This window comes from Corapipo altera, unplaced genomic scaffold (genome assembly GCF_003945725.1).
Source record: "Corapipo altera isolate COAL_440 unplaced genomic scaffold, ASM394572v1 55, whole genome shotgun sequence".
Classification (NCBI taxonomy): Eukaryota; Metazoa; Chordata; class Aves; order Passeriformes; family Pipridae; genus Corapipo; species Corapipo altera.
Window position 1 is genome coordinate 694,341 of NW_020884882.1, and position 12,324 is coordinate 706,664.

Consider the following 12,324-nt stretch of genomic DNA (forward strand, 5'->3'; position numbering starts at 1 on the left):
GTTAAATATTATTGCAGTTCTTCTGGGAAGTTCCATGCGGTTTGTGGGCAAAAGCTTGTCAGAGACTAGCTAGTACTAGCTAGTGCTACTAGAGCTGGTACTGAGCTGTCAAAGCAGGAATGGGAGGAGCACTGAGGGATGGCAAAAGAAAGTCTAATTGCACAGCTCCAGCTGCAACACTCAGTCCCTGACACACTGAACTACAACTGTGCCAAAGGCTGGAGGAGCGACTCCACAGAGCTCTGACAGCCTGGAATATCCTCTCTGGGGTTATGTGATGTTTTCCCAGTGCACTGGGGGCTGGAGCAGTGCGTAGGTGATGCCAGAGTGCAAGTGTACCTGGCACCTGAAGAACAGCAGTTCTTTAACTGTGGCACAGCAATCATCTTGGAGGCTGGCAACAGGCAGAGTGCTCCACCTCATCTTGTACTCAGCTGTGGAATATAAATTAAATATTTTCAGAGTATTCTTTCTCTGTATGCTACTGGTGCAGCTGTTGCACGGATGCCATACAAGAAGGGAGATGTCTGCACAGACCACCCTCTCACAGAGGTGGCATTGTGTGAAAACACTTGAGCATCCCAAGCTGGGCTGGAGGCAGGAAATTCCTTGTGAAACTCCTCAAGAACAGTGTAGGCGAAAGTACGGGGGAAGCTCAGACTTTTTTCCTCCAGGCACTACCTGTTGCAACACCCAGGAAAGGCACAAAGCCCTCTCGAGGAGCTTGACACACATCAAAGCCTGATTGCTCCCACCCGAAGCACAGGGAAAGTCACTTTAGAGGGGGACAGAGGGGGACGCAGCCCCCCCCGGGGGGACTCGGGGCCGCGGTTCCCCCCTGCAGCCGCCGTCAGAGCAGCTAATTAGCAACAAGACTTTGTTCTCTTCGGAAAATAATCGGGCTCAGTCTTCGACGGCAGGACGCCCCTCCCAGCCAGCAGTGCTTAACAAAGCCCTAATTATGTAAGTATTATATAACCCGGCACACCTGCCCCCCCGCGCCGGCCGCGCTCTCGCCGGACCCCGCGCCCGGCCACCCTCGACCCTCTGCAGCCGCCAGCAGCTGCCACTCGCTGACAGCACCGAGCCGGGACCTGACCCTTGTCCACTTATCCACACAGAGCCACGGCTGCGGGGAGCTCCCAGGCCTGGCACTGTGCCCTGGCCAAGCGGGACAGCCACGGCGTGAGCCTCGGGCAGCGGGACCTGCCGCCCCAGCCCCCAGGGATGCCCGCCTGGCTCCAGCGAAACGCAGCCCGCCGACCAGAGCAGTGACCGACCGCCCTGGCCCCAGCTCTGCCGGTGTCCTGCTGAGTCACAGCCACGGTACTGCCAGGCAAAAGGTGTCTTTTGGGCTGAGCCTGCCCAGGCCCAGAGCTTGCCTGCTCCCAGGGGAAGCTTCCCTCAGCTGTCACGAAGCACATACATCTTCATTCCCGTTGCTGATTTATCAGAGTTAACCACCTCAGGTGTGTTGTTCATACCTGTCACTGTAACCAGACACAGAGACTGTCATGTTGGTATAACACATAGTGCTCCTTCGAGTCTTTCATTTCTCTAAGTATCTGTAAAGCAATCACTTGCTGTGGGTTCAAGATACCTGCATGAAATCTGCAGATTGCTGGTGAGAAGGGATGGCAGGCTGCCTCCATCCCCAGCCCAGGACCAGAGGATGGAGGGAAATGATGTGAAATGAGCTCTGAAGAAAAAACGCCACCAGCACTGACTCCATGGGCCAGAGCACAAGGAGGCAGCCAGACCAGGAGCACACAAAAGCCAAACTCATCTCCAGACTCCCTGGGCAAGGAGTAAGCCATGGAAAACTTTAGAAGATAAATTATAAGGCAGCACTGCCCTTCTTTTTTCCTTCAGAGGTCTTTCAGCATATCAGTTACTGATGAGGTTATGCTGCAGAATAAAACTCCTTTCCTGGCCTGAAGGAATCCTTCAGGGACAAAAGGCAGCAGAACTGAAGGGCAGAAGCAAGGAAGATACCACCCAAAAACCAAAGGGAAGGGAAGCAGCCAAGAAATGCCGAGAGGCAAACGAATATCAAACTGCCAACTTTGGTGACAGACGATATATCTTCTAACCCTGGGATTATGCAAGCAGAACCAGGCCCCAAATACCCAAGAGATCTTGTTCTGGCTGGGCCTCAATGCTGCAGACGCTGAGACCCGGGTTACATAAACACCAAAGAGCACTTATATAACTGTTGTATGGCACAGGCTCGCAGCCACCGGCACCCCATTGCCACCAGAGTGTGGCAGGGAGCTGCTCTAGCAACCAGCCTCTCCAGGACCTCCTCCCATCCCTGCACAAGCCCCTGAATGCAGCCCAGGTAAGGTGCCCCTCAGGTCGTCCTCCCTCTCACAGGCACCACAGAGGAAAGGTTCATGCTTACTCTGGAGCACCGGGCAATCTTGGATCCAGTTCCTGCTCTGATAGCCAAAGAGGGTTGTGAAATTTCATATCAAACATTTTCATAGTGCCTTGAGATGGCAAAAACTGGAGAAATGCAGAACACTGCTACCTGGCATCCATCTTCTAGATACGTAATCAAAACTACTTTTCCTAATAAAAAGTCCTCAAACCTAGAATGTAAACTGTTTCCTCCTCACATGCCCCCTCTCTTGTGCAGACTCTTGTGGGCATAAGTGAAGACAAAGAAACAAAGCCAGGAAAGGCACCCACTAAGGTAGCAAGGGAAGCAGGGATGGGTCTCATTTGTCCTTTAGACAGGGGTGTGTGAGAGCAACGAGTTACATAAAACTCCTGCTCTGGAGTCGGGAAATGTTTCAGGCTCAGTGCTGGGAAGTTTTCAACAAGCTGTGCGCAGGAGGGAACTGAAACCTCCCCTTTCTGGTTATCCCAGTTAACTAGTAACCCAGAATAGAGTTTTGTCAGCCAGATTACAGAAATTACCACAGGGATCTAAACACAAGTAACCGGATTTAACCATCAGATGTTATTTATTTTCACAGTTGTTCAAAGCTTTTTTAAAAAGGGAAATCTGATCTATTCCATTGAGGTGCCTAAACATTGATTTAGGTAACAAAGACACATTTCCCCTCCCAACTTCAGAAAATAGATGCATACGGGAGCTTGACATGTTCCCAGTACAGTGAATCCAATTGCTTGCTACCAGGACTTTTCTAGGGATAAATTTCAGGGACTAAGAAAAGAGGACGAGTAGGGGAGCAAGCATTCTGCATTATGCAATGATTACATAAGCATTAGTTTACACTAGGTAGCTGGGAGTTGTGATATTAGCTTTATACCAGCATACTCTCAGAGCAATGAGAAATAATAAAGAAGGGATTATTGCTGCCACACACTTCCAAGGCCACCAAAATGGCAAACAAACAACGAGCACCAGCTGAACTTTAACCTCTGCCTCAAACCCTCACCATACCTTTGTTCCAGACCTGTTAACATGGAGGGGGGAGAAGACAGGTGATACTCACTCCTAATTTATAAGAGCAGCATGAGAAATAATCCTATCTTAAAGCACCCTCCAGCATCTGAGTACTCCTTTGTTGCTCAGGATGGCAGTGGTATAAGAGAGGAGGGATTTCAAAATTCTAATACCTGGCATTTCTACTCCAGTCAGTGTCAAAGAGTTCACGAGCACAGTGACCTGTGAAACACCCTCCTGTCCATCTTGTAGAGGAGAAAACTAAGGCAAAGAAATCAGGTAGGCATCAGTGCCGAGGAACTCCCAAGTTGTTGGCTCTCTGTCTTACGCTCTCTTTCCTCTCCTTAAATGTAATTTCCTACTTTAACAAAACAAAACACAGTTGTGGATTTTTTTTTTTTTTTTAGAACTGTAACAAAGCACAGAACTTCAGCTGCATTCCCTTTTTCTGCTTCAGTCTCTAAAGTAATTTCTGAGGAATTTTTAAGGACTGTGTTTAATGAGGGAGGCATCACTTGGGAGAAAAATCCAAATTGTTGAGTTTGAGCCTGTGTGCCACCGCATTCCACTGGCACTTCTCCCATCAACTGCAGCCAGAAAAGTGACTGAGAGCACTGGAGAAAGCTAATAAGACCAGGATGAAACACCACCACTGAAAGAACAATCTGTTTTCCTTTTCAAAAGATTGGTGCTGCTGTGGGTGCTGCTAAAGGAGTTTGACAAAGGGCTGCAAAGTTCTTCATGTCAATCAGACTCACACAAATTGAAGCCACAATGTCACAAGGACACCCCCATCCAAAATACACAACACCCCAAAAGCTAAGCCTGGAAAAGAAAGGTTGCCAAAATTAAAATTACCCCTACAGTCAAAAAAGTAGTATATATGTGCATATGGGGAGAAAACAGGGATCTTTAAATAAGATATCTTTTTCTTGCAGGTCAACAGGAGGATAGGTATTGTACTTCAACAAAACTTGATTTGCTAGCTGGTGGGTGCTACCATAAAAATAATCTAAAAATCCTCTCTAACTTTCCAGAAACATTTATAAAATAACAAAAAGGTAGCACAGCACTGCACATACAGGTGCTTGCTACTTTGAAGACCTGGAGTGAGGAAAAGAAACACTGAACAGTGGTTGAAGCACAAAAGCAGGGAAAAACATGATGTGTCGGTTCTGTCCCAGACTCATTCAGTGACCTTGTGCAGTTTTGTCATCTCTTGGGACAAGAAGGCTATGGAAAAGTTTGACTGAGACTCTCCTGGATCCACCAGCCAGGACACAACCTCACTAGATCAGTTACAAAAGCTTCCTCAAAGAGAAAGAATTTTCTGCTGGTAGACTATGATAAACTTTGCCCCAGACTTTACAAATTGGGAAGCAATACTGTACAAGGAGGAGTTAATTTCACTCTTGCTCTCTTACTTTTGTACAAATTACCCCAAAAGATCTTTCCACCCAAAATTTTTGGAAGGTCTCTAACCTTGCATTCCCCCTCCATGTACGACCTACAGTGCCATTTCCAAAAGCATCTTCCCCTCCCCATCTTCTGTTTTTATACCTATTATCTAGACTAAGTTACATAAGCCACTTGTATCATCACCCAGATTCCTCATTTATCCAAACTCATTTTCTATTGTAATTCCTTTCTTTTCTCAGATCGTGCTCTCCCAGAATTAGCTTCTTCGTCCTGCCACCACAACCAGAGAAATAAGATGGAATTTTTTTTTCCTGGAATCCACCTCTCTCACTAATGGATAACAAATATTGCATAGCTTACTTCTATAAAAACTCCTCATGAGATGACCACACTGCACTGCACTTTTCTAATAAACCAGGAATCCAGAGCTGGAACTCCTGGGGACCGTTCCTGACCAGTCTGTTAAGTTCATAGCATGACTTTTGGAGGTATTTGCCACATGAACAAGGTGGAAGAAGCCTAGAATCCTCAAGTTCCTGATCACAAAGCAACAAGTTAAATTACAAATTTAAAAAGTTCTTCAAATCTTAACAAAGTTTTTTCTCCAACACACAACATCCTCCCACCAGCAAGCAAACTAAGTGGCAGCCATCCCCAAACTGTGAACTCCTGTGATGGTTTCACCAGCATCTTCCACTTGATGGGGGGGGAAAAAGGGCCAAGTAGCTCTTAGTCTCTTAGGCACTAATTAGGGAATCTGGAGCAAGCACCAATAGCTCTGCCTGCCCAGATTGCTGCCCGGTCACCAAGTCACCAAGCATTTCACTGACAGAAGAAGCTCTCAAAACTCTTATCAAGTAGGATGTTGAAGGGAAAGCACTCACAAAAAGTTGCAGGGTGTAGGAGAGAGGACACTGAATATAAAATAATACTGCTATTAACAACTGCCTCCTCTCTAAAAATTCCATTTGCAGAATTACAACAGCTGGACCCAGAATGTCACACCATCAAAGACTTCAGAATTAAAACACAAAGAGCTTCCTTCTCATATCTCCTCCATCAGGCCAACAGGCACTGCAAGACTCTGAAAACTCAACCACTTTCATCCCTGTCTATTAGGGAGCACATTAAAACCTGAGCCCCACAGAAGAGTCTCAGTTCCTGAGGCACTTTGCTGGCCAGTGAGTGGGGTGCTCTGGCACAGGGGTGGAAAAATGAGAGGCCTATAACAGGAGAGCAAGAGGGAAAAGAAAACAAGGGAGAAAAAAAAAAAGAAAAATCAACCCACAAAAAATCCAACCTGTGTCCTACCTGGAAACTGCTGAGACTCATCCAAGAGTAACATGCTGCTCAGTGCACCAGGGCAAGCCCTCTGCCCGCACACTTGTTCACCTTGGCCGAACACTCTCAGCCCTTCTGCTATTCTTGCCTCAGGGTCTTCAGGACAAAAGTTTCCAGTCACTCCCGACAACTCCTTATCTCTGCCCGCAGCCCAGTGAGCACTAAATCCACTCTCACTGGCTGTTCAGTTCGCAGGCGGGAAATGCCTCCTGATAAAACAGTCCAGGGTACAGGCAGGGAAACCTGCACTTAAGGTTTCTGAAAATAACTTTGGTAAATAGCTCGCAGTGCTTGAATCCACCCCGCCGGTGTGACGGGAATCAGTGCGCACATATCCTCCCTGCACCCAGCCGAGACGGACCGGGGTCACCGTTACATAACTAGTTAAATATGCCTCGTGTTCAGCCTAAATAAAAACTGCCACTATCTCCTCCCCTGCTCGGAGAGTCAAACAGCACAGCCCTGCCCGAGGCAGCTGCTGCTCCACTGGGGGCCGATGCCTGGAGCGGTGCTGCCGGGACGGTTTGGCTTCGGTACCTGCTCCCGATCGGCGGGAGCAGCTCGGTTATACCTGGGAAAAAGAGTTTGAGAAGAGAGGAGCAGGGAGGCCGAGTGGGTGTGTACGGGGGAGGTCTCTCCCCTCTGGAGCTGCACGCCGTACGGACCAGATCCCATTCACTCAGCCTGTGATCCAGTTCAACTAGTGGCAGAGACCAAGACTGAGAATAAAATAAAAATCCTTACATAACCATTCAGGCTCCGCTGGGGCCCCGCGCAAGGGGAATCCCAACAGACAACAGGACGTTCAGAGCAGGGGACACGCGCGACAGTAACCCTGCTTCCAAGTTTCAGAGCACAAAAGGGAAAGAGGGTGGGAGGGAGTGAGATGCAAAAAGAAGTACAGCCGCTCTGGCTTTGAAACCAGTCGCGATCCTACGAACTATTTGCATGATGCCTGCTGATTTCCAAGCAACCTGAGCAATTCGATGGAGCTGGTAACCTGTTTGTACAGTAGCAGGTGAAAGAGCCTCCTGTTCACTTCATTAAATCAGCAGCTCGTACAGCACTGTGAGTTGCAGAAGGCTCTTGTGTAGCAAATGTTTTATGAATGAGATATCCCAGTTTTTAGGAAACAACCTGCCAGAATTTGTGGAGTGTGAGTTTACTCTAAGTGAGCCTTTGTCCCCATCATCCATCTGTACCAGGACAGGCACAGCAGACAATAAATAAATACAAGAGAAAACAAGTCCTTTAAAGCTGTGGTTGAACTCCTAAAGGCTATCCATCCTTCTCCAGTGTTACAGAGACTTTTTCCATGCCTAATTCCCTTCACAGGCACATCCAATGCCAGTAACAAGCAGCAAACCTGGGCTGACAGACAGGTAATGAAATTAGCTCGCTGCTAGTGAGCATTTGGCCATGTAATGAAGTCAGCTCTTTACTGAAACAACTGGTGAGTGAGTGTTGGGAAAACCAGGATGGGCACAAGAAACCCAAAGCAGGCTGTGTCCGAACAGCCCTGGCACAGACCTGCAGGACTCCAGGACAATGAGCTCCTAACAGCAAAGGTTGATCTAAAGGTCTGTAAGCACAGCCAGGGCAGAGCCCAGCTACCCTGTGTGTGACTCCAGCCATTTCTATGTGACCTTTCACTTGAGAGGATGGCAGGGCACAGTGAATGCTACCATCAAAATACCCTCAGTGCTTCAGGGTACATCACAGCTTTGAAACAAGCCCAAGGTGCTTTTTCACAATTAGAGCTATATAAATTTTACCAAAGAAAATATGAACTGTATTACAATTAAGAGTCACAGTGACAGGACAGCCCTTTCACCTGTGTCACAGATTCAAACAGTCTGGCTGGTACACAAGAACACAGTGTTTATAAAGGGGGGAAAGAGGGACAAATATATTAAGAAGTATATAGCCAAGGATCTTGTAACAGGCCTTATAAGGACTTTGTAGGGTTGGAATAAACAAGCAAACATGACCTCAGCATCTGACCTAACAGACTTATGAAACTATGAAGCAAGATTTAAAGACAAGTATTTGTGCAAATACAACTGGGTACTTTGCAAGGCATGCTGTGCTGGTTTTAACTGGAAGAGAGATAATTTTCTTCATAGAAGAAGCAGCTAGCATGGGGCTGTGTTTTGGATTTGTGCTGCAAAAAGTGTTGATAATACAGAGATGTTTTTGTTATTGGTAAGCGGGACTTACACAGAGTCAAGGTCTTTTCTGCCTCTCACCCCACCCAACCAGGGAGCAGGATAGGGGTGCAGAAGGAGTTAGGAAGGGACACAGCTGGGACAGGTGACCCCAGCTGACCCAGGGGACATCCCAGACCATATGGTGTCATACTTAGCATCTAGAACTGGGGAAAGAAGGAGGAGGAAGGGATGTTTGGAGTGATACTATTTGTCTTCCCAAGTCACTGTCACTGTGATGGAGCCCAGCTTTCCTGGGGATGGCTGAACACCTGCCTGCCCATGGCAAGTGAGGAATGAATTCCTTAAACTGTCTTTATCTCAACCCACTTGTCACTCTTACCCTTTCAATTCCTCCATCCCACTGGGGGAGAGTGAGTGAGCAGCTCTTTAGGGCTGAGTTGCCAGCTGGGGTTAAACCCCAACACATGCTTATTGCAGCAGTCAAGGATGAGGAAAATGGCAGTTCAATACACTGGGTGAAACAGGTAACCTACACCTGTCCTTCTGCAGACAGCAATAAAAAGGGAATTTTCTTCTTCAGTTTAGTGTGCAAAATGGAAGAGGAACTTTTCTAGCTCTTCTACCCACAACAGCCCTCTGGTGAGGCCATCACTGTTAGGCAGGAAAAATACATATTCACACAGCCAAGAATTAGATCTGCCAGAAACAGTCAGTTTATAAAATGATCTCCTCATGGAAGGTAATCTTGTTACAGATAAGTCCATTTACTGAATAGCTTTTCTCTGAGGCCAGTCTTACCAGCAAGGAAGAATGCTCTCCCTCCCCTACAGGGTCTGAAATCTTACCCAGCTGTCACACCTCACCTACCTCATCTCAAACCACAAGCTCTTTGCAATTGTACAACTGTGCTATACATCACAAGAGGCTTCTCAAGAAATTGTTATCACCTGAGAGGTTCCCCTGCAAACAACTTGATTCTCCTATTAAGAAAACCCCAACACTATAAAGTTTGTATTTTTATAAAATATCAATATTTTCCATCCCACAGCTATGCTCCACATCCACCAGCTCCTTCTGCGCAACCTGCTGACCTCCAATGAGTAGCCTACAAACCCAAATTGTTTGTAAGTCATTAAACAGAAACTAGGCTTGACAGCCACATTTCACTCTTGATTATCACCTGTCAGTACACCTATCCTTAAGGCCACTTTCCCTGTCCTATTTTCCATGTTGTTCTGGCAACATGGAAAACACACAAGACTATCAGGTTTGAGTTGGATGTGGTATAAGGTGGCATTTATCCACCTAAAACAGTTCAGATAGAATCACACTTGAACTCCGTAACACCGTGTGTTGGCAACTGGGTACTGCTGGCTTTGAGAATCATTTGCTTTTTAAACAAACACTGCACTGTAAATAAAAATTCTTTTTGATAAGATCTAAACCAACCATGGAAAATGAGAGGAGTTTTTCCATTGACTTTAGTGAGTTTTGGACTGAACCACAAGGTATAAAATGTGATAAATCTGTTTTTTCCTCATTTTACTTTTAGTCATATAAATCTGGGTTTATTTTATTTCCCACACTCATCTAAAATCATAAATGGGGGAGTGGGAAGTCTTACATAATGTAACACAAAATTCAGGTAGTGACACAATGCAACACCTCCTGCAAATGCTTTTCAGACTCTTACTGAGACAAAACAAAACACACTGCTTGAGATTTCAGATGAAGGCTTTCAAAGATTGTTAAAATGTATTGAAGAAAACAAGCTATTATTAGATAAAATGTAATGATTTTAAGTTAAAGAATTTATACCACAGATATTTATCATAATCTTAATGAAAGCTAAATCCACTGAGTTACAATCCCAGTTATATTCAAGAAACTGATTCTTCATCTCTTTCTGTAACTTCCTACATTTTTGCTGCAGAAGATGACACAATTGTATATGTGCACCACAGAATCGTGATTTTGTACAAGTTTAATTTAATTCCCTTCATTTTCAGGTATGTGCAAATTTGACATAAATCACAAGCTAAGAGTACACAAAAGTGCCATTTTTTTAAATGGCTTCTAATAGTTCAAGTATTTAAATACTTTACACAGATGAAGATTACCTGCAGATTAATTGCAAAATTTGTTTTGACACAGATTTAAACTAGAAGTTTCTGTTCACCTAGCCCAAAAAGATTTTATCTTGTAGCTTTCTTCTGTCTCACTCCTATTTGCATATCTGCAAGTGAAAATAAAGTCTTCTGACTCCTACTTAGAATTTTTTTGAGACTGAGTCAGTGAACTGCATGTTGAAGAAAATGTGAACAAGACATTTTCAGCATCTGTAGTACAAACTACTGTTAATAAAATAAAAACCACTTTGATTCAAATGATGAGCTAGACACTTCTGAAAGTTCAGCGTTGCAGTTTCTGTAAAGCCTAAGCAAGAAATTAAAAAGATAAAAGGAAATAACTGTAATGTGATAGTGTTTTAAAATCTGAAGAATACTTCTAATTTAATTAAAAGTTCCTTCTCTCCTTCCAAACTCTTATTATTTAATATTATCTTTGTACAACATATAGCTACATGTACATTTTATTTAACCAGTCATTAAAACCAGCACAATACCACAGAAAATGAAGATAAGGACCCCTTGCATCACTTCAAACTCAAATGAAAATCAGAGAAGTGTTTCACCTCATACATTGCAACATAAAAGGGGTGCTGCCTAAAATGCAAACCAGAGGATTTTCACTTTGCCTTCTTCACACTCATCGGGCAACCTTGGCAAAGTGACTTTGCCACTCCTTACCTGTTCAAGAGGGAAAATACCACATTACAAATTTGCTAATTAGTTTCCGTGTGATTTCATCATGGTTTCAGAAGCTGCAGATGAGGGAATACAGTATCTGTCAGCAATGACTACGTGCAGTACAAAGCTGACGATGGAAACGTTCACGGGGCAAAAGGTACCAAGCGTGACAGAGAAGGAAGTGGGACTGTCCTTTGTTAGAGATTCTCTGGCTGCTTTATGGAAAGAAAAAAGCAAGGGTTTGGCCAATAAAGCACAACCTCTGTATACTGCAAAGGTTATCAGAAAAGCAGGAAGAAGACTTGGAGCAATGTTTTGTTCAATTAATAACTGCTCACTCACTGCTCCCCGTGCCTTCATGCTGCTCTCACGTTTGTGGCAGCTTTAAGAGAATAGATAAAAAACGGGAAAAAAAAAAATCTGAAAAACTCCATGTACATATATATAGAAAATGCAGAGCCATGGGCGTGGGCTGCTCTTGAACTGCATAGAAGGATTTCTATTTTGTGTTCCATCATACGCAATAGATCAAAGGGAAGGAGGGAGAAAAAGAAAGGGGGAAAAGTGTAGCTCTTTATAACACCCCATCATTTCACGAGATCTGCCAGGCCCTGCGCCCAATCGGTGGCTCTGAAGGAAGCAGAGCTCTGGCGTCATCACCTCCTTTTAAAGAAGTAAAGCAAGTCATTACTCCGGGTTATATAACACTTCGACTATGCCAGACTTTGTGCCACCCTCTCGAAAAGGAAGCCGCTGTCAGGGCGCCTGGGAGGCGGGCAGGGGAGTCACCGACGTTTTCTTTCGGAGCTTTCCCCTGCTCGGGATAAGCTGAGGAGACCGGGAAAGAGTCTGAACTTTCGGACAGAGCAGGCAGATGGCGAAAGGCTCAGCGACTGACCTGCACCACCGTCAGTCTGTAACCCCCTGAGCAGGGGGCTGGGGGGACAGCACTCCTCGGGACCTCATCCCTCCTTCCCACAGCAGCCCTCAAGCCACACCTCACCCTGCTGAGAATAACCCAGTTCACAGGGTTACTTAAAAGCCTGGAATCAGTCAACAGACCCCTCCAAACCCCAGGCACCGCTCCTCCCACGCTCCTCCCCGTTCCTGTTATCTTCCCCTATTCCTCCCAGATTCATTGGCAAACAGCCGGAAAGCAAGAAAC

General features: G+C 45.5%; 1 protein-coding gene across 6 annotated transcripts in view; it reads right to left on the reverse strand.

Annotated features, from left to right (window-relative positions):
- RAD54L2 (RAD54 like 2) overlaps positions 1 to 12,324 on the reverse strand; it is a 69,505-nt gene that overhangs the window by 27,450 nt on the left and 29,731 nt on the right. The window contains exon 1 of one of the 6 annotated variants that reach the window (XM_027640193.1): positions 6,149 to 6,839. The exons of the other annotated variants lie outside the window; for them this stretch is intronic. Coding sequence (XP_027495994.1) covers positions 6,149 to 6,182 — 34 coding nt within the window. The 5' untranslated portion in view covers positions 6,183 to 6,839. Of the gene's footprint in view, positions 1 to 6,148; positions 6,840 to 12,324 lie in introns of those variants that run through there. 6 annotated transcript variants of the gene reach the window in all.